Source organism: Podarcis muralis, chromosome 15, assembly GCF_964188315.1.
Source record: "Podarcis muralis chromosome 15, rPodMur119.hap1.1, whole genome shotgun sequence".
Taxonomy (NCBI): Eukaryota; Metazoa; Chordata; class Lepidosauria; order Squamata; family Lacertidae; genus Podarcis; species Podarcis muralis.
Window position 1 is genome coordinate 38,241,783 of NC_135669.1, and position 27,344 is coordinate 38,269,126.

Genomic DNA, 27,344 nt, shown 5'->3' on the forward strand with positions numbered 1-27,344 from the left:
TCTGTAGCATCTTGAAAGTGTAATAAAATAAACCAAAATAATAATAAAGACGCGTGGACTGAGTCTCTCGCCTGATGCTTATGAAAAGACCAAAAGAAGCTCAGCTAACAGAGAAATCAACAGAGGGAGAGGATCAGTTAGTTTTAGAGGGATGGAAGACAAGAAATGTCCGGCTTTTTAATACTAGCATGGCAGCAAGATCTGGAAAGAGGAAGCCGACTCGTTCAGATATCCTTTCATTATAACATTGATTTAATTTGCAAAAGCCTTAGCTCCCCAGCCCAGGATAGTTGGCAGTTGTTCTGCAGTGGATTTTCAGAGATTTGCCATGTAAACAGCTAAGGAGTTCAGGAGGGAAGAACCCCCCTCCCATCAAATCTGATTTAAGCAGTTTTAAGATTATCCTCAGGAGTTCTGGGATATATTTTTTTAAGTCAAGGAAGCACTGTACAATTAGGGTTTTGCAACCAGCTTTGGATGAGACACGAGGCAGGACATGAAAGCTCAAACTCCATTAGGAATCGGTTATGTACTAAGCTTGGATCCTAGAACAATAGGCAAGTTGGATCCTAGAATGCAACAACTGATTGGCCTGCAGGAAAAGACCAATCAGGCTCCAGGAGGGAAGCAGAATCAGCCAATCAGACAGGACTCATTGTGTAAATAATGTATATAAAAGCCTGAGGTTTGGGGGGCAATTCAATCACTGTTTCACAAGCTGCAATAAAGAGCATGAAATCACTACAGGACTCCGAGTATATTTCAGAATCCAAACTGAAATATACTCAGAGTCACAAAGTGATTTCATGCTCTTTATTCAGCTCATAGTGGTGAGGAGGAATGAATGCATGTCCCCTCAAAGTATCTGCTTTATATACATTATTTACACAATGGGCTGCACATGATTGGCTAATTCCGGAATTCTACTGTAAGCCAATCAGGTTGTGGATTCACTTCTATCTGGAGCATGATTGGGTGGTTCCTGCCAACCAATCATACTGCTGCATTGTTCTAGGACCAATCAGACTGCTGCATTCTGAATCCTATTGTTCTAGGACCAATCAGACTGCTGCCTTTTGGATCCTATTGTTCTAGGACCAATCAGACTGCTGCAGTTTGGATCCTATTCAACTCAGTACATAACACAAACCTCCTGTTCTCAGCTCCTGACTCTCACCCCTGATGGCTATCCATTCATCTTGACTCGTTTGATCCATAGCTGAGAACTGCTACCTTTTCGAAGCCTGTGTAGCACATGCACAAGGGCATCGACTGTTTACACTAGGACACTGCTAGATCAGCTGCTGTCAAGCTTGCTGCATGGAGAGAGCCCTTTCTGGCAGGGTGTGTGTCAAGACCCTGAGACTAGATTCCCTTTCTTTAGGGAATTTGATTGGGGGGAAAGCCCCAGAAGCAGGACGCTGTTATAGGAATTCTAAGGTCATAAAAGGTAAAGGTAAAGGACCCCTGACAGTTAAGTCCAGTCGCAGATGACTCTGGGGTTGCAGTGCTCATCTCGCTTTACAGGCCGAGGGAGCCGGCGTCTGTCCGCAGACAGTTTTTTCAGGTCATGTGGCCAGCATGACTAAGCTGCTTCTGGTGCAATGGAACACTGAAACCAGAGCAGCGCACGGAAACGCCGTTTACCTTCCCGCCGGAGTGGTACCTATTTATCTACTTGCACTTTTGGGTGTGCTTTCGAACTGCTAGGTTGGCAGGAGCTGGGACTGAGCAACGGGAGCTCACCCTGTCACGGGGATTCGAACTGCTGACCTTCCGATCAGCAAGCCCAAGAGGCTCAGTGGTTTAGACCACAGCGCCACCCGCGTCCCTCTAAGGTCATATGTATATAAAATAAATGTTCATAAATGTACAAGGCAAACACATACATAAGTATACTATGTGTCTGAAATAGTACAGGAGAATAATCCTGAAGCCATTTTGACTCTCCCAAATTGACCTCAAATATTTCTCTGCAAGGAGGAGGGATATGGGAAAAGCTTTCCAACTGTCTTTGGACTGTAGGCGCTTACACCACCCTGTAAATACAGTCTGGCAAGTATCTGTTAAGCTGAGCACACTATCAATATGCGTAAGAGATTCAGGAACTAAGTATTCACCATCTCAAAGGAATGGCCAGGCTACCCAGAAAAGGCAATCAGATAAGGCATTATCAGGTATGCTGGCAGTCAGGAGAAAAGCAACACACTCAAATTTCTGCTGGGGACCACCTCTTTGTGTGATGTATGTATGATGTTTTTTGCGGTGGTCCTGAGCTACAGGGGAGGCAATTTCAAAAGTCTATAAGAACTTGCACACCGATGTTCTGGGTTCCTCCTCTCTCCTGTGTTTGGAGTGTGTGTGTGAGCACCCTGTTGCAACAGTTTAATAAAGATCAGGCTTACTGTTTTGCTTCTCAATATTAGCTGGCTGGCCTCTGTTATTTTCTCCTACCAATAGAGAACCTACATAAGGACTCTATACGGGCTCTTGGGTACCCCATGAGGGAAAAGGAGCAGTTTTTCTTAAACAACCCCCTGGTACCAGTCATTGGGTGCTGGTGCCCCATGGCAAGGAAGGCAGAGAGTCCAACAGTAAAGGTAAAGGGACCCCTGACCATTAGGTCCAGTGGCGTAGCGTGGGTTGTCAGCACCCGGGGCAAGGCAAGTAATTTGCACCCCCTAACCCGTGGATTTGCGCCCCCTAACCCTAACCCCCAGATGTTGCGCCCGGTGCGGCTGGCCCCCCCTGCACCCCCCACGCTACGCCACTGATTAGGTCCAGTCATGACCGACTCTGGGGTTGCAGCGCTCATCTCGCTTTATTGGCTGAGGGAGCCGGCGTACAGCTTTCGGGTCATGTGGCCAGCATGACTAAGCCGCTTCTGGCGAACCAGAGCAGTGCACGGAAACACCGTTTACCTTCCCGCCAGAGCGGTACCTATTTATCTACTTGCACTTTGACGTGCTTTCAAACTGCTAGGTGGGCAGGAGCAGGGACCGAGCAATGGGAGCTCACCCCGTCACGGGGATTCGAACCGCTGAACTTCTGATCGGCAAGTCCTAGGCTCTGTGGTAGAGGGAGTCTAAGCCAATGATAGCCAAAGGCCACTATTTTGAGTTTTGTTCCCCACTTTCTCCCTGCTGAATTCTACAATGCTGAGATTGAGGAAGAAGAAGCTGTCAGCCCAGACGACTCCCAGACTGATAGTCTGTAATAAGGCAGGCAGGTGGGGGGGGGGGCAGGTTGGCTGAAGGCAGACTGATCAGGTGGTCTTTCAAATATCCTGGACTCAGGTTGTTAAGAGCCTTGCAAATGAATGCATGCACCTCGAACCCGGCCCTGTAGTGTACCTTGTATGGGCAGTTAGTGCAGACTTTTGAGCACCAGAGTTATGTGCTGGCTGTAGTCTGTCCCCCGTCAGCAGTCTAGCTGCAGCATTTTGCACCAGCTGGCAGCTCTGGACCAGGTCCAAGGGTAGTCCCACACAGAGAGCATTGCAATAATGGAGCAAGGAGGTTGCCGGCGCATGAATCACAGCGCAAGAGCCGCTGTCGTTTGTGAAGCAGACCTAGCTGGTAAAAGGCACTCCTATTATGTTCCCTTCAGAGGAGAGGAGCTCCTCCTTCAAACACACCAGGCAGCCTGCCGACTGAAGAATTTCCTCATTCATGCCTTTATCCAAAAAGGCAGCTCTCTCCACCTTTGCCAAACTGCCCCGTGGAGAGGAAGTCGTTTTCTCGGCCCCTCGGTTTGAAACCCCATTCACAGATGAACGGAGGAGCAGCAGGGAAGTTTCGTTTTGATCGCGTTCTGAACTTCGGGAGTGAGTAAGTCCCTGTGTCCAGATTGCCCATCAGCTAATTGGTCCTCTGGAAGGCATTTCGTACCAATGTGCCTGAAAACGGGCAATCCCACGCTGTCCTTCCTTTCACTTAATTCACTGCCGCTTTTATTTTCTGTGTGATGTGTTATTGGAGAGCTGCATCGACCACAATGCAGAGTGAGTTCCCAGACAGGTTGGAAAGCATCCTGGAGGTCAATGGTCTAGGATTTGTAAGTTTCATTCCCAAGAATTTTGAAGGCCGTTTTTTTGGGGGTTTTTTTAAGAATCAAAATCAAATACTATGACCCACAGTAATAAGTCCCTGAAGCAAATTAAGCAGTTGATAGTATTAAATAAGATACAGATAAGATTTATAATTGTTTGCTATTACGAGTTGAGCACTGCTGGGGACTTTCCCCCCCAGTACATAATAAAATATTAGTAAATAAAATATAATAAAATCTTTAATTTTTAAAAATGGTACGTGTTCATCAAACCATTTTTAAAAATCAGGTACAGTGGTACCTCGGGTTAAGAACTTAATTCGTTCTGGAGGTCTGTTCTTAACATGAAACTGTTCTTTTTAAAAATATTTTTATTGATACAGCAAGAAAAAAGAAAAAAACCCACAAATACCAAATAACCTGAAACTGTTCTTAACCTGAGGTACCACTTTAGCTAATGGGGTCTCCCGCTGCCGCCGCTGCACGATTTCTGTTCTCATCCTGGAGCAAAGTTCTTAACCCGAGGTAATATATCTGGGTTAGTGGAGTCTGTAACCTGAAGCGTCTGTAACCCGAGGTACCACTGTACTGTAGTTTATTTTGGGGTCTGCCTGAGATTGAACGAAGTGTTGTTTCCAATGTCATGCTCTGCGACTGCTCCACCAGCACGAGGTTTTCTGCTTGAGCGATGGCACAGTTGCCCCCTCTTCTCCCCCTCCACCCCCAAATCTGTTCTAAGGGTTCCCCTGACCCTCTGGAGCAGTTCTGGAGAGTGGGGGAGGGGGAGTCCCACTTTGCAAGAAAAACTCATCGTGCTGACAGGATGCCGTCGTCAAGCACTGCCCATATGAGCCACGTCCCACATTCGGAACATCCCAACAAATTGATGATCTCAAGCCTCCTTGTTTCCCTATGTGGCTAATTGCCAATCAGCTGCCACTAGAAAATAGATAATCATCTCCCTTTCATATTTTGGCACCTTGGGCAGCATTCAGCTAAGTTTTATTCAGAGTAGACCTGTTAAATGAATAGGATTCAATTAAGTCCATTGATTTCCAGTAGGCCTACTCTGTGTAAAGACATAGCCACCCGCCTTTGTGTTTTTACATTGCCAAATAATGCAAGGAACAGGGTCAGATTTCAGACTGCATCCTGCCATTTCCCAGACGCCATCCAGCAATACTTCCCAATATCTCTTGATATTCAGCAATCAATAAATTGCACACTATCTGATCTAGTGCTTCAGGATCTCAAGAGTCTAAGGCAGAGATGGGGAACCTTAGGCCCAGGTCCAGGCCTGACCCTTTGAACTCTCCCCAGCCCACACCCCTCTACACAGACTCGCACCCTGGTCTTTACGTGTACTGGAAAGTGTGTGGGGTGTGCCCCCTAACATTTTCCTGATGCAACATTGTTTTAACTTCGCTGTGCACCAATCAGAATGAACACTCAGCCAACAGCTGATGCGGCAATCAAGTCAGGATGAAGGCTGAATAATCAGGTGGTCTGGAAGCAACCAGGGTGGTCTTTGGGTGCTAGCAGATGCACAAATTAATTATCACTAACAAGTGTCGCAATTTGATGAAAATGGGGCTGCAAGCAGAAGGTACCCTTCCAGCTCATTGAAGGTGGCACGGCAAAGGCATCACTGTCCCTGGTATTCATTCATCTCTGTGTGGTCTCAGGTCAAAGAGGTTCACCAGATTTTCAGTGTGGTTAGCAACCTTCATAATGAAAGGGGACAGAGTTGGGCTTTGGCAGGGCTGCCACGTGTCTGGAATTCCCCAGATTCGTCCACCGAAAAGCAGTTAAAATGTCCGGGAAAATCCGGGCGTATGGCAGTCCATATGGGGAGTGTTGATACTTTGGCAAATTTCCTTTAAAAACAGCTCAAAAACAAAACAAACAAACAAAAGCTCAACAACTCTTGTTTTGACATTTTGAAATATGGCAACCCTAGCTTTGGGCTATAATGTGTTCTACAATCTGTTGTTATGCAATAATCGTGCATTAGTAGTTGATTTATACCGGCCTGTCCGTATATCGTTCTGCGTTACCGTATTTTTTGCTCTATAAGACGCACTTTTCCCCTCCTAAAAAGTAAGGGGAAATGTGTGTGCGTCTTATGGAGTGAATGCAGGCTGCGCAGCTATCCCAGAAGCCAGAACAGCAAGAGGAATCGCTGCGCAGCGATCCCTCTTGCTGTTCTGGCTTCTGAGATTCATAATATTTTTTCCCTCTTGTTTTCCTCCTCCAAAAACTAGGTGCATCTTATGGTCTGGTGCGTCTTATAGAGCGAAAACTACAGTATTTGTTCTGCGATGCTTCGTGGATGTTGCCGTGTTATCTGGGCAGGCCCGCCCATGAGGCGAGGCGAGGCAGTTGCCTCGGGTGGCAGATCTGGCCTCTGAGGAGAGAGCCATGGATGCTTCCTCTACAGATGTTCTTCCTCCTCACCCACTACCAGCCACCTGCCTGCCTCGTCCTCTGTATCTGCCTGCATCCGCCCACAGCTACCTCCTCTATGTCTGCCCCATAGCCGCCAGCACCTGTGCCAAAACTCACTCCAAGGGGGCTGCAGAAGAAGAGGTAGTGGCAGCCGTGCAGGCTGCAGAAGAGGAAATGGTGGCACAGAGGCAGATTTAGTGTGACTACTTCCGCTGCGTGGGAGCCAGGCCTAGGAGGTGCCGCAGAGCATGGCAACTTGTTCTTGTTGTTGTTTAGTCGTTTAGTCGTGTCTGACTCTTCGTGACCCCATGGACCAGAGCACGCCAGGCACTCCTGTCTTCCACTGCCTCCCACAGTTTGGTCAAACTCATGCTGGTAGCTTCGAGAACACTGTCCAACAATCTCGCCCCCTGTTGTCCCCTTCTCCTTGTGCCCTCCATCTTTCCCAACATCAGGGTCTTTTCCAGGGAGTCTTCTCTTCTCATGAGGTGGCCAAAGTATTGGAGCCTCAGCTTCAGGATCTGTCCTTCCAGTGAGCACTCAGGGCTGATTTCCTTCAGAATGGATAGGTCTGATCTTCTTGCGTCCATGAAACTCTCAAGAGTCTCCTCCAGCACCATAATTCAAAAGCATCAATTCTTCGGCGATCAGCCTTCTTTATGGCCCAGCTCTCACTTCCGTACATCACTACTGGGAACACCATACCTTTGTCGGCAAGGTGATGTCTCTGCATGGCAAGTAAGTCATAGTAAATTGAGAAGAATGGAAGGCGAGAGGCAGGGGGCTCCAAATTTTGACCTTGCATAGGGTGCTGCTGAAATCTGAAAGACCCAAGTCCACCCCTGGCTGGTGGCTGGCTAGGTGGGGGTGGGGTGGGGCTAGGATTTTGTTTTGCCTGAAGCAGCAACCTGTCCAGGGCCAGCCCCACACATCATTGCCATTGGGAGGGGTACTCTTGCACTATAGTGCAGCAGTAAAAACCCCCACACACAACCTAGAACATTAGTGATATTAAAAATTACAGGAATTCAGCAGGAAGCTGTGGGAGATGCGTTGACTGGAAACAAAAGCAGTATGTCTGCCTTGAAATGTTTGCAGCTGTAAATAGTATTGAAAGCGGGATCACGTATCACCGCCCTGACACCATTCATGAGCTCAAACCATCATGAACACACCATAAAAACGACGTCTGGAGGTGCCCAGAGAAACGAGGTTGGTGGGGCAGTGCCCCATTTGCCCTCATGGAGCAGCCTCTATTGACTTGTCCCAAATAAATAAATAGATATGTGTTCATTGCCACTGCAAATTCTTCTCTCTCTCTCTCTGTCTGTCTGTCTGTCTGTCTGTCTGTCAGGCTGCTAGCAGAGGGGATTCTGCAGCCCAGCATTCCATCCCTCGCCTTCAGATCTCGAGTTTCATTCCTCCTTCAATCTCCCCCACTGCCCATTAATTAAGATGAATTAGATGGTGCGCGTACCACATTTCAGCTTTCCTGTGTGTTGGCAGTCGTGACACCTTTGTTTAATGAGTGAGTCAGCGAAGCTCAGGTGTTGCTTATACATTTTTTTAGAGACGTGTAGTAAGTTTAACGTTTTGCCTTCTTTCATCCAGATCCTCGTTCATCCTCCCCCAGGCCCTCTTTTAATAACAGCACTGGAATGAGCGTAAGAGACCATCTGGATCCAGCCTCTTGGCCGTGACAGGTACCTGTTCAGCTCTACTGTATTTTGAAAACCTCTCTGGATGGGGAAGGAACAGCAGTGATGGCAAGCGACAAAGAGAGATGACAAATATTCATCTAGCTCACGGTTTCCCAAACTTGGGTCTCCAGCTGTTTTGGGACTACAATTCCCATCATCCCTGACCACTGGTCCTGCTGCTAGCTAGGGATGATGGGAGTTGTAGTCCAAAAACATCTGGAGACCCAAGTTTGGGGAACCCTGAGCTAGCTCAATATTGTTTACATCAGGTGTGGGGAACCCTTGGCCCTCCAGATGTGGCAGAAATACAACTCCCATCATTCCTTGGCATTGGACATGCTTGCTAGGGTTGAAAGGTGTTGTAGTTCAGCAACATCTGGAGGGTCAAAGGTTCCCCACACCTGAGTCACACTGACCAGCAGTGATTCTCCAGGGTTGCAGACTCTCCCTCAGGTCTGCCTGGAGATGTTGTGGGTTGAACCCAGTACCTTCTGCATGCAGCTCAGAAGCTTTAACCACTGAGCTATATCCCTTCTGCCTTCTGGAAGGATAACTCCTAGAATCACCCAGGGGCCATCTAGTCCAGCCCCCTGCAATGCAGGAATCCTCTGGTGCTCTCCACATGTTGCTGGAACCCAAATCCCATCAGTCCCAATGAGGACTGCGGTGTTTCTGAGGAAATCCTGTCCTTTGCACCCCAGTGTGCAAAGCCAGTGTGGTGTAGTGGTTAAGAGAGGTAGACTCGTAATCTGGGGAACTGGGTTCGCGTCTTCGCTCCTCCACATGCAGCTGCTGGGTGACCTTGGGCCAGTCACACTTCTCTGAAGTCTCTCAGCCCCACTCACCTCACAGAGTGTTTGTTGTGGGGGAGGAAGGGAAAGGAGAATGTTAGCCGCTTTGAGACTCCTTCGGGTAGTGATAAAGCGGGATATCAAATCCAAACTCTTCTTCTTCTTCTGTTTCCTGTAATGGGAGAAGCGACGCTGTATAAAATCTCCCCTTCTGTGCCTTACGCAAATCCTTGCGGGCCTGGAACTTGGCCAAACTTTGTTGACACCCACACCACACATTTAAAGCCCCTCCCCTACCAGTAATCCTGGGAACTGTAGTTTACACCTCCTGGAGCTACAATTCCCAGCACCCTTAACAAACTACAGCTTCCAGGATCCTTTCAGGGAGGGGGAAAGCCATTTGCTTTAAATGTATGCTCTGCAGGTGACCTTCGTCCAGCAAATGAAATGTTCGTAGAGAAAGTGTTCCACTCATCGAATTCTAAGATACAGGAGTGGGGAGGGCAGGTGGTTGGCATAAGCATGTATTGTCCTCAGTGGACAGGGGGAATAATTGTCCCTCTGTTTTCTGATCTCCGCATATATGGGTTGAGGGACCTCAGGCCTGAGGTCTGAATTAGGCCCTCCAGGACTCTCTCTGGCCCTCGCCATCCTCCCTGGCCCCCTGCCCAAGCCACACCCAGTCTCCCCAGGCCACACCCCTCACTATCCCTGCTTCATACCCTCCTTGAGCATTTATCAAGTTGGAAGGGACCATAAGGGTCATCTAGTCCAGCCCTAATGTGGGGATCGAACCCACGACCCTGAGATGAAGAATCTCATACTTTACCAGTTGAGCTAATATGCCTGGCTGGAATTTTCCCATTATATGATAATGCCTCTTGCTTGCCTGGATGGTAGACAGACTGACATTTATGGGGAGGTGGGTGCACATATGGAAACCACGGACTATTCCATAGCTGGAATGCAGCCAGCTGCACCAAGGTGAAGATTATACCTCTAGTCTATGCCATTTTGACCTCTGGTCATGCAGCCCCCAGGGCGGAAAGAGGTTCCTCACCTTTGAGCTTTGCTGTTCCTCACCTTTGAGCTGCATCCAGGGACCACCCCACAACAAACAAAAGATAGCTAACTTAACTTTTTAAAAAAACAAATTTTCACGAATATTTCACATCCTGATATTTTCGTTGTGGAATCAAAACACACAGCTTTTTTCTTAAACAATCAATTTAAGATCCATATAAATGGGGTGTGCGTGTTACATTCTGTTTTTCCCTGCTCCAAGGAAGTCCCACCTCACCTCCCATTCAAACAATATTTGCACATAACACCCAAGCCAGTGAGACTTCCAGTGCAATTCTATGGGCATCTAATCAGAAGTACAGTGGTACCTCGGGTTACATACGCTTCAGGTTACATATGCTTCGGGTTACAGACTCTGCTAACCCAGAAAGAGTGCTTCAGGTTAAGAACTTTGCTTCAGGATGAGAACAGAAATCGGGCTCTGGCGGCGCGGCGGCAGCAGGAGGCCCCATTAGCTAAAGTGGTGCTTCAGGTTACGAACAGTTTCAGGTTAAGAATGGACCTCCAGAACGAATTAAGTACTTAACCCGAGGTACCACTGTAAGTCCCTCTGAGTTCCATTGGGCTTATCCCCACCTAAGCAAATGGACGTTGTACCCTCTGTTACCTAACCCAAAGGATCTGGCTGCTACCTACAGGCAAATTATCTCCCTCCCTCCACCAGCTGCCTTTCCTCATCCCAGCGCTCCTTTGAAAGGCAGCAATGCAACAGGTGTAGCTTCAAACACCCCCCCCCGTGATGCTGAGATAAAGCTGCACCTGTTGCAGTTCTGCCTGGCGATGCAGCTGTTCCAAGCAGCTCCCTGCCAGGAAACAGAGAGAGAGGCAGAGCAGAAGAAGAAGAAGAAGGAAGCAGAGAGAGAAGACCCAGATCCTGAGCAGGGAAAATAATAATAATACTGCCCGCTTCTTCATTGGCTCATTTATCGACGCTCTGTTTTAATAACAAACAAAAAGCCAGAAACTCCAGCCCCACCCCTAGTCTCTCTCCACCCCCCCCCCACCCCACACATACAAAAAAATTGGTTCTGCAATTTCCTCGTGGCATTATGGGATGAAATAAGATGTAGACAGAGAACAGCGAGAGGAGAACGCTACGTCGCTGTGGGCCGAGGCTCTGCGGCAGCCAATGGAGGCGCAGCGTGGCTGAGCTACTGCAAGGGGAGGGGCGCCTATTTCAGCCCAGGGGGGGCCAGGGCAGGCAGCCAGAGGAGGCTCGCGGGGGGAAGAGAGCGGAGGGCGCCGGCGCTGCTGCTGCTGCTGCGCTGAGTAAGCGAGCGACGCTCCAACCACCTTCGCCGACAGCAGCATCGGACGCTTCGCTGGTGCTTTCCCCCCTTTTTTCTTTTTGCAAACGGGGCAGGAACGCGCATTGGAGCCCGGGCGTCGGGAGGCTGTAGAAAGCCTTTGCAGCGTTGCCTTTCGACGTGCCGTGGGGGGAAAGAGCGCGCCCTCATTTATTATTATTATTTTTTAATATATATATATATATATAAATAATCGGAGGCTTTGCCTAACACTGTGAAGGTAAGCGGTTGCAAACGGGTGACTTATTCATTCGTTTTATTTGCTTTTTCCCCCCATTGCAGAATTGGATGGGGCGAGTTTGGGGCGGAGGGGTTGATGGGGGGGGGCGCTTAAATAGTTGCGCGAGCAGCGAGGGGTTCTGGCCATTGGAAGTGATGGGGATGCTTGATTTTGGCCGCCCCTCCTTCCTCCCTTATTTTTCATTTTTTTCCTGTTTTAGTCCACGCCCCTTAGGCTCCTGCGCCTAGTGCAATCTCATGCATGCCTACTCGGAAGTAAACCCCCTTGAGTTCAGAAAGCCCCAGTGGGACTTATATATATATTTTTTTACACAATTATTCAAAGGTAAGGGTGCATAGGATTGCAACCCAGGCTGCTCCCCCCCCCCCCAATCCACTCTCCCCCAAAAGCGGACAGAGCTGCTGGGTATTGAGTGTACAATCTACCTTCCTTTGTACCAAACTTGGCAGACGCGGTTTCTGTGGATCTACCTCTTTCTGCTAACTCTGAGCTATACCCTCCCAAATATATATATATATAGTGTGTATGTGTGTGCAAACTGTCCATCCGCTTGGCTTTCTTGCTCACCTCTGCAGTAGTTGTGTGAGTGTTGATTGGGATGCCGCTGGTATTATAACATTTCATTCTGGAATCAAGTAGCCAGTTCTTTCTCTCCCCCCCCCCCAAATATATTGATTTTTAAAATCGGATAAATTAAATATTAATACTATGCCCACCCCCGAAAAAAACCCCCAAGGTCAAGCCTGGAGACTTTTTGGAGTGCTGGTGAAAAAATAAGATTCCTAAAGCCTTGCTAGGAAGCCCCTTTGTGACATAGGAGCTGGAAGAAGGATTGTTTAGATCCCCATTGGGGGGGGGGAGGGAAACCCCTCTTGCAAAGGACAGGTTCAGGTCTGTGATGGTTGCCTTTAAGGGTGGGACAAACTTAAAAAGCTGCCTTTGCTCTTCCTAGGAGGGTTGCAGCAGAGCCAATGGGATTCTGTTGGTGCTGCCCTTGGCTTGGAGGTCCAGTGACGTCCCTGTCAGGGATGGAGGGAACCGAGATCATGGGATTGAGCATGGATCCTTCTAGAGTAGGGACTTGGAAGGCTTTAAGAAAAAAAAAGGGAGGGAGAAAAAAACATTGCCGAGGCCTTTTTCTAGCTGGGGAGGCTGTTGCCACCTTTGGAACCTGCAGGTGGAGCTGAACTTGGGCAGGATCCAAGGAAGATTGTATGTGTGGTGTGGCCTCTGGGGCTTACTCTACAAGCCACCCTCTCCTTGCTTCTCCCCCCCCCCCCAAAAAAAAGAGAGAGGCTGTATTAAAGGGAAACTCCCCATTGCAGCAGTCTCATAGTAAGGGAGGATGCTCTCCGGAGGAAAGAGAATCTCTCCCTCCCAAGTGCCGTTTTATTTACTATTGTGTTTTTACACCCCACTTTTTCTGCCAAGGACCTCGGAGTGGCACCCGCCGCTCTCTTGCTTCCTTCGCCCTCCCGCCAACCCCGCCAGGCTGCTCAGACTGGCACTATCCCTGCAAGAGTAAAAGGGACTGGGTTTTAAATGGCTGATGTTGTAAACAAGCCTTTTATGGCATTTGTGTTTGGCTGGGCAGGTGATAACGGCACACACACCTTCCCCACCCCCATGCATGCGTGAACATGAGTCAGGACATTGGTCCAGCATTGTTGACGCCGCCTGGCAGTGGATCTCTAGGGATCCAGGCAGAGATCCTTTCCTGGCCCTGCCCAGAGATGCTGGGGATCAAACCTGCATGCTCTATTTTTGAGCTGCATCCCTTCTGCAACCCAGGCTTGTGGTCCTCCAATTACTGTCCTCCTTGTGGCTTGGCTGTTGGGGGATCGGAGCAAAACTCCCATCACTGAGACATGAGGATGGTGTATATTGGAAGGATTCTGGGGGACGCACCCTGGGATAATGTGCCTGCCCACTATGGGCATAGCCAGGATTTTTGTTGGGGGGCGGGCAGGACGTTTGTTTGGGGGGGGCAGAACTGACGTGATTGGTCAGTTAAGTATTTTGATTGCTTTGCTTCATCCGGGGGTGGCAGTTGCCCCCCTGGCTACGCCCATGCTGCCCACCCCGTTGCATTCTCCTCCAAAGTTTCCCTGTCATTGCAGGAGGGGTCCTGGCCAAGGAGAAGACAGCTTCCTTTATGATAGGGCTTTTGAATGAATCCCAGGGTCCCTCCTCTCCCCTCCCAGCCCATGCCACACAAATGATTGAATTGTCCCCACTGTTCTAGAAGTGATGTCCATAGTAAGGGCAGGGGGCAGTTGGTGCACAGGGACTCCCTTTGTCCTGAGTCGGTCTGTCTAGCACCCCCAAACTCGCCCCCCCCAGATGTTTTGGGACTACAACTCCCATAATCCCTAGCTAACAGCACCAGTGGTCAGGGATGATGGGAATTGTAGTCCCAAAGCATCTGGAGGGCCAAGTTTGGGGGTGCGTGGTCTAGCTCACTGCTGCCTGCACTGACTGGCCGATGTCTCTCCCAGCTCTACCTTAGCATTCAACATGGGACCTTCTGCATGCACGGCAGGTGCACTAACCACTGAGCCACAGCCCTTTCCCCCGGTGCTGTTGCAAGGGGCCTGCATGCATGTATCCAATGTAAGATCCTTTGGGGGTTCTACTCCTGCACCCCCCATATTCATGCTGTAAATATTTTACGGAGAGACTGGCTTACCCTTTTAGAAGGAACTTCGTAAATGCCTTCCCTGGTTTTTGTGTTGTTGTTTTTTTAAGTTCATCTTAGCCGAGACGGGTACTGATAAGCTTGGTGTTGAGTTCAAGTGGAACTAATACGCTGCTGGAAGACAGGTGACCCCAGGACACGTCTGGCTGGCGGGACGCTTTGGCCCTTCAACCTGTTCTGGCAACATCCCTGGCTCTGCAGCAAGTGTTCCCCTGAGGACGGTGCTTTGAATTTCTTACAGGCCGGACCTTTAGAGGAGAGGGCGTAGCGACAGCATTGCCATGCGCAGGTCCCAGGTGCAGTAGTAGGCTATATGGACTGCGCTGTTTGATTCAGTATATAACGCAGCTTCCTCAATGGAAGAAAACAAAAACGAATTAACTTGCTGGGGGGAAGTGTGCACTTTGGGACCCCAGTGGAGGGGGGGCGCTAACCTCTTTGCTTCCCTCGGTGCCCCTCGATCTTTCAAAATCGGGTTGGTTTTCATTTGGGCTTCTGTTTCCAAGAGCATGGTGGGACACCATCGCCCTCGCCTTGGATGCTGTCCCTAAACTTCCAGGGTGCTTTTGCAGTCATTGGTGTGCTTTCCGCTCCTCCTGCAGGGAAGGCCTCTCTTTACCTCACCTGTGAAATGGGAGCAAGTGGAAGCCGAAGAACGTGGCTGCTGGGTTGAATCAATTTCCTGCATTGGTGCCAAGAGGCCTTGCAGATTAGCAATGACAGGCTGGCTCTTCTTCTGCCTAGGACAGGTGAGGGGAACCTGTGGCCCCGCAGATGTTGCTGACATGCTTCGCCCCATCAGCCAGGCTTGCTGGGGCTGATGGGAGTTGTAGTTCATCAACATCTGGAGGGCCACTGGTTCCTTGCGGCTGGTTTAGGACTGTAGCAAACCCCATATCCTTTCAAAGTTTTTTTTGTGTGTGCAAAGTGGGAGTCTTCCTTTTGTTACAGTTCCAGTAAATGTAGCAGCTCCTTCGTGGTAAATGCAATAATGTTGTTTTTTAGGCAGAGAGGGATGCACAGGGTAGTCTTCAAACTGCTGGGCAGGAGGGATAACAAAGGTTTGGATAATTGTAACCTTGGCCGTGGCTATTATGTAACGGGTTCCGGGTTCCTTCCTCGCTCTTGGATAGCGATATTTAAACGGCTGCAACAAAGCTATTCCTTCTGTCCCTTTTGAGGTCCTGCCAAGAGACGGGAATCACTCTCAGCATGCAGTCTCAGTGCTTCCAGACGGAAAAACTCTTCCTCCTCTTCTTCTTTTTTTTTTAGTAATTGTTCATTTGTGGCAGTTATACCCCAGACTTAATGCGCACACACACACACACACACACACACACACACACACACAAACACACACAAAGGCTTTATGGAGCAGCTTGCAGAAATCTGTATTAAGACAGCCCCCGCCCTCAGGCTTACAGCAGAAAAGTCATGACACACGAGGAAAAAGAATGGGGAGGGAGGAGGGGAAAGCAAGCTCAAGCACATGTTCTTATGTCGCCGTTAGTAGTGGTTGGCCTACAAGGAAGCTGGCTTGCTTGCCTTAGCTGCCGGTAGGTGGTGCAATGTGTAAGAAGCTGGATAAGCTGCTGTTGAAGATTTTCCCAGTAGCTCTTTCATAGAAGGACTGTGTATGTGTGCAGGGGTGGGGTGGGGTCAGTTAATCAGCTTGCTGTTCACACCCTTTGTTTCTTGAGTATCTCCTTGCTGACTGATTACCCCAGCCACATCTCTGCTACCAATGCAGGGAGCTGCTTTATACCAGGTTAAGACCGCTCGTCCATTGACCTCAGTGTTGTCTGCTCTGGCTGGCAGCAGCTACCTGATCCTCCGCCTAATGGGAGATGTCGCGGCCCAGGTGTGCACCCAGCTCTGGGTGCTCTTCTGCTGAGCTGGGCCCCCTTCCCAAATCTTTGAATTTGATAGTTATGGCTATTTTGAGAGCAAAGGGTGGAGAATTTTTTACCCTTTTGCAGGACCTTCCAAGGGCCACATGGCAGCGGTGGGTGGGGCTGGAGAAAAAGTGGGTGGGGCCAAGCATATAAATGTTGACTTTGTGGTTTGTACACCAGGGCTGGTTTCTACACACGCACACACACCTGTCCTCCATCCATGCAAGCAAGAGGCAGCATCAGAGTTCCAGGGCACATTCCAGGCTGCTGTTCCTCACTTCTGTTCAAGAGATTCCTGCAAACTGTGGTTCTGGGAAGGCTCAGGGCTTCTTGTTAACACCAGCCTCCCTGTCTTCCACTCTGCAACCATTCTGGCATTTCTCCTTAACACTGCAGGGGTCTGGGAAATGCTTATGATTCTGGGTGGATAAGGTTTGGTATTTGCAAAGTGAGTTTAACTCCTCCTGCAGGCAGGGGAGACTGGATTGGTGTCCTCTGAGTAAACTCTGGCTCCCTCATTGCTTGCTAAATGGCCGTGGATTAGAGAATCCCAGGAACGGTCCTTCTGCTGGGGAATCTCCTGATTGCAGTGAGCTTCCACCAGAGTGAAAGCTCTTCCAGAAACCTGCTTTTGAAGAGCAGCTGAAAGACCCACTAGTCAGTGTCCTGTTCTCGCAGTGACCAATGGGAAGCCCATAAGCAGGGTGTGTCCCCCCCCAATCCCCCTATACCTAGCATTCACACCTGGTGTTCTACCTCTGACAGTAGAGCTAGAACTTACCTATGGCTACCAGCCAAAACGGCTATCTATTTGCTTATGCTAAGTGGAACTAGTTGCCTGTGACCAAGGCACAGAGGCTATTGAAACTTGCACATGTTGTGTGGCACAAATTGACAGGCTGTGGATTGGCAGGCGGGCAGCGTGTCAATCATGTGGACTAGTAACTTAGTTTTAAAAGCCTGGCTTAACTGTCATGGCTTCTACTCTCTGTCCTGGGAATTAACCATGAATTAATTGTTGGGCGGTTTCTAATGTTCCTAAAAGATGTCAGTTGGGAAGGGGTGTGAGTGATGTGATTGAGCAGCCTTTATAAAACAACCACAACCACAGCCCTGGTTATTATATTGGTCATGTGGACGTGCCCACAAAGACCGACCTCACTTCTTCCTTGCAGCGTTTGCCTCTGTGGCTTAACCCTTTTGTGGCTCTGCATTGCTTGTGGTTAAGGCAGCTGAGTAGAGAGACTCTCCACCCACCCCAGTGAAAGTCTGTGGGTGATTGGCTATGTAAACTCCCATTTATGAATCTCATGTATGGCCAAGTTATTTCAGTGGGTGGTGGCTGCATGCATTAGTGTGGGCACTGAAAGCTTTGGGAACTGCAGCTCTTGGGATCTGTTGGTAGAGGCTTGCAAGAAAATGCTGACCTTCAGCCTTTGAATGTTGGGTGGGGAGGGTTAAGGGTCCTGTTTATGCTGTGCCAGTGTGGGGTGTGGTCTACAATGGGTGGGGAACCTTTTGGCTCCCTGGGCCAGATTCTTTTGGGATCAGCCTTGCAGGCCAAGTTTGACAGGCGGGCAGAGTTGCCAGCCTGCCCATTACCTGGCGTCAGGTACAAGGTTCTTTGAAGCTGGGGTTTCGAAGCAGCTTGCAAGGAGCTGCTAGAACCAGAGGTCCCTTCACTTTAGCAGGGGGTTCCATGCAAACTCCTTGAACCGGGAAGAAGTTGGCATGGAATCCTGAAGAACTGAGCAGGATTTAACTCTGCTGGTGAGCAGGAAGTTAAATCCTGTTTGCTTTGTCTGCCCATGCCTGTTCCCTGCTGAGAACGCGGTGCGCAGCCAGTGCAGGATTTAACTCATGACATGGGTGGGCAGTTGTGGCCTTGAGGAGCTTACAAATCTAGCATTGCCCATAAGAGACGGAAATGGAGGTGAGAGCCAGAAATGGAAAAGTCTATATTCATTTCAGTTACATGTACTTATAGCTCAGTGATAGTGGAGTAATGGAGGAGGGGGGGTTTGATATGAGAGAGAGAGAGAGATGAAGGGAAGAGATGGCATAGTTCTGATTTGTTGTCTTCAGAACAGTACCAAGCAGAGTTCAAGGTGCTCTATATGCACACAGCCCTATAGGCCTTGGGATCAGGATGCCTTAAAAACTGTCTCACCCCTTGTATACTCAGCTGATCACTGTGCTCTGAAGGAGAGAGTGTCTCTTGCAGAGACTGTTTGAAAAGGAGGTCTGTTCTGCACAGAGCAGGAATTGGACCTTTAGGATGGAGTCCCCTTAGGGATTCCATCTTGTTGTGTATCATACGGGTGCAATCCGTTATCTTTGGTCCCTCTTCCTCTTTCAAAGAGCCTTCCAAGTGGAGATTTTTGTCCCAGTTACATGTTTTGGATATATAAATGGTGTTCACACATTCAGTTTTAACAGTATGCTGGTAGGTAAGAAAGGGGTTGAATCTGCCTGTTTGAAGGAGGCCAGGATGGGGAATCTGAGGCCCTCTCAATTATCCCCAACCAGTATGGCCAGAATTGGTCAGGGAGGGTGGGAACTGGCAGCATATGGTAGTCCCACCTGCAGAGGTTAGATCCTTCACCAAGTTCCCCAAAGTCGCACCCTCAAGGAGGTGTGTGTAGTTCTCCCCCTCCCCATTTTATCCTTTCAACGACCTTGGAGGTAGTTTAGGCTGATGGCCCAAGGTCACCTAGTGAGTTGCTTGACTGGGTGAGGATTTGAACGTCCTGGTCTCCCAGGTTCTGTTTGAACACTCTTTAACCACTGCACCATACTGCCTGCCACCCCAGGCTATCTGCCATCCTGGCTGGTGGGAGTTGGGGAGTCCCAGTGACATCTAGAGGACATCAGGTTGGGGAACTCTTTCTATTTTTATAAAAGAGGCCCAGTGTGGCAGTGCAAATCTGCATTAAAACGTCAAGGATTTCAGCTGTGGTGTCCGCTTCAAAGAAGATGCAGAACAGGGGCTTGCTGAACCGTTGCATCTGAGGCTGCCAGTGGACTGTTGTCTTCTGGTTTTCCTTTTCCTCCTACCCAGTAAAGCCAGATCTTGATTGCACTAAAGTCCCGTCTGCACTATACATTTAAAGCAGTATCATACCACTTTAAACAGTTGCAGCTTCCCCCAAAGAATCCTGGGAACTGTTGCTTTAAGGGTCCCGGGAGTTGTGAAGAGTCTCCCTCACAGAGCTGCAGTTCCCAGTCATTCTTCCCAAGGGATTCTGGGAATTCTAGCTCTGGGAGGAGAATAGGGATTTTTTGGGGGTGGGGGGAGCCACAACTGTTTAAGGTGGTAGGATACTGTTTTAAATGTACAGTCCCGTTGGGACCTAGCTCTCTAGAAGTGTCTGATAGAAGGGAACAGCTTATTCACCCCCTCTGGGCATGTTTCGGGCATGCTAGGCCTTCCTTGCCACCTGAAACAGCTTTACAACTTGACGTCTGCTGATCAGGTGCACTGGGCCCGATTCTGAGGCCCTATTCAAAAGCATCTTAGGCCCACAGGAATCAGCCTTAATAGTGAGTCAAAGCATTGGTCCTGTCTTGTTCACTATTGTCTAAAAACCAGGCACCCCCAAACTCGGCCCCCCAGATGTTTTGGGACTACAATTCCCATCATCCCTGACCACTGGTCCTGTTAGCTAGGGATGATGGGAGTTGTAGTCCAAAAACATCTGGAGGGCCGAGTTTGGGGGTGCCTGGTCAAAACTGACTGGCAGCGACTCTCCAGGGTTTGGGGCAGGAAATATTTCCAAGTCCCACCTGGAGAGGCCAGCGATTGGACCCGAGACCTTCTGTATGAAAAGCAGATGCTCTGCCAATGAGCTGAGGCCCCTTTCTCTTGGCCTAAAATCTTGCTGGTCTGGCAATTACAGAGCATGTGGGTTCAACATAAGGTGGTACAGGTCTGACTCCGTTGTTGTAGGTTTGCTGGCTAGGTAGAAATAGCAGTTTTGCAAGCAACAGCCTGACTTAATCAGATCAGGAGTTAAGGTGTCTGCAGCCCTCCAGATATTGCTGGACTACAACCATCCCTGACCACTGGCCATGCTAGTTGGGGCTGATGGGAGTTGTAGTCTTGGCAACACCAGGTACCCTATCCTTGCTATAGAGTGAGCAATAGAGGATTTCTCCAAGAATGTGGAATTTGCTGCCAAGGAGTGTGGTGGAGTCTCCTTCTTTGGAGGTCTTTAAGCAGAGGCTTGACAACCATATGTCAGGAGTGCTCTGATGGTGTTTCCTGCTTGGCAGGGGGTTGGACTCGATGGCCCTTGTGGTCTATTCCAACTCTATGATTCTATGATTCTATGAACTCTAGCATCTACCACTGTCATTGGAAGTGAAAGCTGTGGAGCTGTGTTTGCAGTGTTCAGTCCGTGCATTGAGAGTGCATTTGTGTGGAAGCCCAGTGCTGATAGATCAGGCCTGCACAAAATGTGACACGCCAAACTGCCCCCTTCCCCAGTCACAAAGGGAGGATCACTTGCTTAAAAACTCGCATTTTTCTCAATCAGGTTGGACTGAAATAGATGGAGGGAGGGTGCCAGAATAAACGGCTGCTGGCCAAGCAAACAAACCATCCCACAGCTTCTACAGTGCAAGGTGTGCTTTTCTTGTGGACTAGCCCCATGTGTGAACCTGTTTTGAAAGCTGGTAGAGAAGCAGCCGTGGCGGCTCATCCGTCGGATTGGACGCAGCACAGCTTCAGTCTGCCCCTCAACCCAGCCCTGCCTCCTTGCAAGCCGCCATTCCAAGGGGTGGCGCCGTGGCAGACCTGTGGTGGTCTGCAGCGTGACTTGACCTTCCTCTCTGGCTTCCTCCCGGCAGGTCCATCATGTCTGACAGAAAGGCAGTGATCAAGAATGCGGACATGTCCGAGGACATGCAGCAAGATGCTGTCGATTGCGCCACTCAGGCCATGGAGAAGTACAACATAGAAAAGGACATAGCGGCATACATCAAAAAGGTATTGTGGCGCCCGCACTTGGGAGAGAGGAAAAAGAGCCTTGGTTTAAGGTTTAAGGTGCTGGTTTTAACCTTTAAAGCCCTATACGGCTTAGGACCCTCGTACCTACAGGACCGCTTCTCCTGGTATGTCCCACAGAGGAACTTATGGTCTTCAAACAAAAACACCTTGGAGGTCCTGGGTCACAGAGAGGTTAGGCTGGCCTCAACCAGAGCCAGGGCTTTTTCGGCTGTGGCTCCGATCTGGTGGAATGCTCTGCCACAAGAGACTAGGGCCCTGCGGGACTTGACATATTTCCGCAGGGACTGCAAGACAGAGCTGTTCCACCAGGCCTTTGGCCAAGGCACAGCCTGACTCCCTCCTTTGGCAATCTTCACAGAACTCTAGCCCAATGGTTGCCATCAATTTGATTTGAATTAAGTTTATAACGAAATGATTTTAGAATGTTGTATTATTTTATTGTTGTTAGCCGCTCTGAGCCCGGCTTCGGCTGGGGAGGGTGGGATATAAATAAAAATGTATTATTATTTATTATGGATTGGGTCATCTCAGGGTTTCATCAGTCGCATTCTGCCATGGCAAGACAGAATCTCTGAGGAAGTGACTGGGGCATGTGCTCACCTGCCCTCCATTCCTGTTCTTCTTAGCCAACCCCTTACTTGGCAGCTGGCAAGTTCTGAACCAGTGCAATGTAGGTTCGGATACCCACTTGGTCTTGAAGCTTATTGCGCCAGTTACTGCCTCTCTCAACCGAACCTACGTCAATTGGCTGTTGTGGGGACTGAATGAGGAGGGGGAGAAACATCTGCCACCTTGAGCTCTTTGGAGCGAAGGTAGGATTCAAATGCAGTAGAATAATAAATACAGTGGTACCTCGGTTTACGAACTTAATCCGTTCCAGAAGTCCGTTCTTAAACTGAAACCGTTCTTAAACCGAGGCGCACTTTCCCTAATGAGGCCTCCCGCCGCCGGTGCCCTTCCACCGTTCAGCTTCTTTTCTTAGACCGAGGTAAAGTTCACAAACCAGGACACTGCTTCCGGTTTTGCAGACTCCGTAAATCAAATAGTTTGTAAACAGGGCCGTTCTTAAACCAAGGTACCACTGTAAAAATAAATCATACTATTTTTTTATTTATACTCCGCCCATCTGGCTGGGTTGCCCCAGCCACTCTGGGCGGCTTCCAACACATATAAAAATAATAAAACATCAAACATTAATAGTAACAATCTGATCCAGTAAGAATAAGACAAAACATATTGTGTACTTACAGAGCTTATTGTGTGTTACCAACTTTTACCCTGCGTGTTTTAGAAGGAATTGAATTGATAAAGCACGGCTGTCGGCTGCTATCCTTGATGGATTTGTATAATCCCATTTTCATTTGCTTCCAAATTATTTATTATTACAATTACTTAATTAAATTCGTAGGCTGCCCTTTACCTGTAGATCTCAGGGCGGTTCACAACATAAAATTGCAATGTAAAAAACACAAAATACATAATAAAAATAAGAACGGAAACAAACCAGTAAACACCCCCCCCCCTTTATTTCTTGGCTACCTCACTGCTGGGAAACAATGTCCAACACATCTTAGAATCATAGGATTGTAGAGTTTGAAGGGACCACGAGGGTAATCTGATTCAACCCCCGCAATGCAGGAAACTTTTTCCCAATGTGGGGCTCAAACCCATGACCCGGAGATTAAGAGCTTGCAAGACCTCTTTAAAATAAAGCCCTTGACTGGGTACATGTGCTAATGGACTCCATGTGGCTGGCTTGGCTGCCTGCCTGTCACAGAACAGCCAGGGAAGGGTGTGGCAAAAGTCAAGGCACCCTTTTTATTTCAGCGTACAGTATTAATAATATTTATATATGGCTTAATATGCAGAATCGGTCGGCAATTCGCATAAAACACCAGTAAGTTCATCTCCCCGCCCCACCACTAGCCAGAAATACACAGAAACCAGTGGAAACAAAATCCATGGATAAGAAAATACAGTAAAATGGTAAATAATAAAACGGCACTGCAATGTCTCCCGTGAGCAGGGGGAAACTTGCCTTTAAAAATAGGCATTCAGGAGGCCTGTGACACTTTTCACTGCTTCTGCCTTGATATAAATGTTCTGGTCTAGAGAGTATCTCTCTCCACTGTCAGAGGAAGGAGGCCTCTCAATGCCAGTTTTTGGGAATCAGTTTTTGGGAAGAGTTACTGCTACTCTGCACTCAATATTCCTGCATCGCGCATCGCAGGGGGTTGAACTAGATGGCCCTTTCGGTCCCTTCTAACTCTGCAATTCCATGAAATTAATTATAACCGAAAGGCTTTGTTCATCGCATTTATATCCCACCTATTTCTCCAAGGAACTCAAGATGGCGTACGTGGTTTTCACCTTCCTCATATAATCCCCACAACAGCCCATTGAGGCAGGTTTGGCTGAGAGTCGGTGACTGGCCCAAGGTCACCCACTGAGCTTCATGGCTGAGTGGGGATTTGAACCCTGGTCTCCAAAGTCCTGCCCCCATGGCTTTCGGCTCTGATTGGAAGCGACCTTATACTGACCCATTGGTCCATCTAACTCAGTATTGTCTACACTGAATGGCAGTGGGGTTTTGTACAGGGAATCTACCCCAACCCTACTTGGGGATTGAACCTGCGACCTTCTGTGGCTGGTGCTATATTTTTAGAAGATACTGACTGACAAAGCCATGTGCCGCTTGGGGATGAGTTGCCTAACTGTTCTGCGCAACGCTGCAAAGCATTATGGGAGCCACCTCTTCAATGTAGCTGTTAGGGCTATCATGATGTCTCAAGCTGGTCTCCCCGGGTGGGTTAGGCTCCAGAACTATATTGATCCTACTGCAGAAACTACCATCTTCTCCCCCCACAGCTGAAGGAAACAATGCAGGGGTTGCCCAGGAGCAAGGGTGTGTGAGGATGGGCCTAGCGCCAGGGCTTGGCCAAGACAGGCTCTGGTTGAGGGCCTCTTGACTCCGAAACACACTTCCCAATTCCTGTATCAGATGTTCAGATTGTAATCTCCTTGGGGCACAGATCTGCCTCCTTTTGATGCTGTTGCATTTCAATAACGTCCTCTCTCTTCTCTCTCCCCCCCCTTCTCTCTCCCCTCTCCCCCTCCCCATTCAGGAATTTGACAAGAAATACAACCCCACTTGGCATTGCATCGTGGGCAGGAATTTCGGCAGCTACGTAACGCACGAGACGAAGCATTTCATTTATTTCTATTTGGGCCAGGTTGCAATTCTCCTCTTCAAGTCGGGCTAGGAGGCAGGCAGACGGCAGTGGAGGGGGGGGCGCGATGACGGCGGGCGAGGAACATGGACTGTAGTGCACTGAAGGCGGGGGCCCAGGAACCCTTCAACCATGGTTGCGCCGCTGCATGGACTGTAAACTATATTTAATGTGTATATGTTGCAGTAAAAACACCACCTAAAATTCTGTTCGTTTTGTTTTTGTTTTTGGTTGCCTGGGAGAAGTAAGGCAGCAGCATCTTTTTCATCTTCCTTGTTTTCGGTTTCTGCTCTTTTTCTTTTTCTTTTTCATTTTCTTTTGCACTAGGAGAACTGTAAAAAAAAAAAACATTAAAAATGCTTCAACAAATGGCCTTTAAGCGGGAAGGAGAAATGAAATAAAAAGAGAATCTCTAAAATTCCATTAAAGAAATCCTTTGGTTTTTAAATTCCTTTTGAAAGGTTCAGAAGCTGGCTGTAAGCAGACCCCCAAAAAGGTGGAAATTAAGGGTCAGAATCTGGCTTCAAATGAGGTACTCAATGTTTTGTTTTGTTTCTTTAAAAAAATAATAATTCCAGCCAGCTTTTTCTGTCCCCAAAGAGTGCATTGTTCTCCTTTTTAAGTTGCCTTGGCTGTAAAAGGGGGAAAAAGGTGGTCGTCTTTGTTTCTTCTTGATCCAAAACCGTCTCTCAAACATGCCTAATATTTGACAGTAAAAATGGGTGACAGCTGGTATTTAGCTGTAAAATGGAATTTTAAGTGCCATATTTTCGAAGTGGTTTGTCCTGGTCCGAAATACATTATTGCACCCCCACCCACCCCCAGAAAGCCATTTCAAAGGGAGCTGCCTCATATTTTAGTGCTGGAGTATTGGCTGGGCACGTGGCCCAGCCATGTGTCTTCATGATGCAAGAAAACTGTGACCAGGCCTCTCCTCATCCCAGTTTGAGTCAGCCTTGCCTTATTTGCCACCTCGCTTCCAGTCACTTGTTTGTGTGGGAAGATCCTGTTCCAAATCGGTGGCTCCGTGTTGGCTGTGCTTGTAGTCTGCCTCTGCTTTTACTTGGAGACACACAATCTCCACATAACGCCCAACATGGTCGGCTGATGTACAGAAGAAGCCCTTTCCTGATCGTTTTGTGTCTCCCTCACCCCACCTTCTCAACAGTTAGCTGTGCTTTGAGAAGCAGATTGTATGGTTTCAGTTCTATAGCAAAGGTGTCCAGTTGCTCCAGGGGCCCTTCTCTGTTTTTCTTTTGCAAGATCATTCCTTGGAAGTGCTTTAGCTGAAACATCTAGTTGCTTTTGCAGTTAAGAAGTCTACAAATTAGATGGGGAAGGAACCACTCCGACCTCCCCACTCCTCAAAAATCACCTAAGGAGTTGGAACTCCAGAGCTTAGATCATAAGGAGATGGGGATTCATCTGTGCTTGTATAACCTGGGATTTGGCGGGAAGGAAAGCATGTCAATAACTTTTTCTCCCTTTTGGCTGTGAAAAAATAAACAAGGGTGACCCAGACTGTCTCTGAAAAACACGTTTGTGGTGTCTGTGCGATAATCCAAGGTATGCCTAAAAGTATCATGCAGAGTTTTCTTAGAACTAGCTTGTTAACGCCCCTTTCCTCCCAAAAAACACACACCACAGGAGGTGGATGTAGCTCTTGAATTTGATGATAACTTGTGTCTCCCATCTAAAGATGTCAGGGGACAGAAGAGGAACTGCCTTGGGTTAAAGTGAGGTGCTTCAATGGTGATGCTCACACAGAAAATTCGCTCTCCAGAAAAGGAAGTTTCCCACTGTCCCAGCCTGCATGAGTCTTAATTTGGGAATATATTGATACTTCATAGAGTGCAAAAAAAAAAAAAAAAAAAAAAAGTTTCCTTCCTAAGTGCAGTTGCTTGAAATGAAACATTTCTTTTTCAAAAACATCAAAACACACACAAGAGAGCAGGAATTGGCACATTTAAGAACAGTGTCCTGTTTGTTTGTTTTAATACTTGAGGCTGATGAGAGGCTAGAGTGCAAGGGATTGTGGGATGCGTTTTGCACCTTACCCTGGTGCTCTCCAAGGGTAAAAGGGGGCTGTGGGGGAGATAGATATTCAGACATGTAGACTGCATACACACCAGGCATTTAAAGTGAATCCTGGGAGCTGTAGTTAAGTGTGTTAGGAATTGTAGGGGGTAAACTACAGTTCCCAGGATTTGGGGGTGAAAGATGTTCTTAAGGGACGTGGGTGGCGCTGTGGGTTAAAGCACAGAACCTAGGAGTTGGCGATCAGAAGGTCAGCAGTTCAAATCCCCACGACAGGGTGTGCTCGGTCCAGCTCCTGCCAACCTAGCAGTTCGAAAGCACATCAAAGTGCAAGTAGATAAATAGGTACCACTCTGGCAGGAAGGTAAACGGCATTTCTGTGTGCTGCTCTGGTTCACCAGAAGCGGCTTTGTCATGCTGGCCACATGACCCAGAAGCTGTACGCCGGCTCCCTCGGCCAATAAAGCGAGATGAGCGCCGCAACCCCAAGTTGGTCACGACTGGACCTAATGGTTACCTGTACCTAAGATATGTTCTTAACTTAGAGTGTGTACATGGTCAACACTGTCTAATTTCTATGCAGAGTGCAAGTTGAGTTACTTTTGAGGGGCGGGGTATTTATAACTCAGTTACATCCCACCTTTCCTCCAAGGAACTCAAGGTGGTATAAATGGTTCTCTCCCTCCCCATTTTATTCTCACAACAACCCTGTGGAGCAGGTAAGGCTGGGGGGGGGGTTTTGCGAGTGGCCCAAGGTCACCCAGTGAGTTTCACGGCTCGGCAGGGATTTGAGCCCTGGCCTCCAGCACTCTTAACCACTACCCAACACTGTCTCCTGAGGGAGATCTCAGCC

The 27,344-nt window shown here is 48.5% G+C and overlaps 1 protein-coding gene across 2 annotated transcripts; it reads left to right on the forward strand.

Annotated features, from left to right (window-relative positions):
- The first annotated feature begins 11,262 nt into the window (after positions 1-11,262).
- On the forward strand, positions 11,263-25,975 carry DYNLL2 (dynein light chain LC8-type 2). Of its 2 annotated transcripts, none has more exons than XM_077919300.1 (3): positions 11,263-11,397; positions 21,065-21,203; positions 24,350-25,975. In XM_077919300.1, exons 2-3 carry the CDS (start codon positions 21,072-21,074, stop codon positions 24,485-24,487), a joined length of 270 nt encoding a protein of 89 aa, XP_077775426.1. In that variant the 5' UTR covers positions 11,263-11,397; positions 21,065-21,071; the 3' UTR covers positions 24,488-25,975. The 2 variants fall into 2 exon arrangements, with proteins under 2 accessions (XP_077775426.1, XP_028564118.1); XM_028708285.2 differs by having other exon boundaries at positions 11,287-11,599.
- The last annotated feature ends 1,369 nt before the right edge of the window (positions 25,976-27,344 follow it).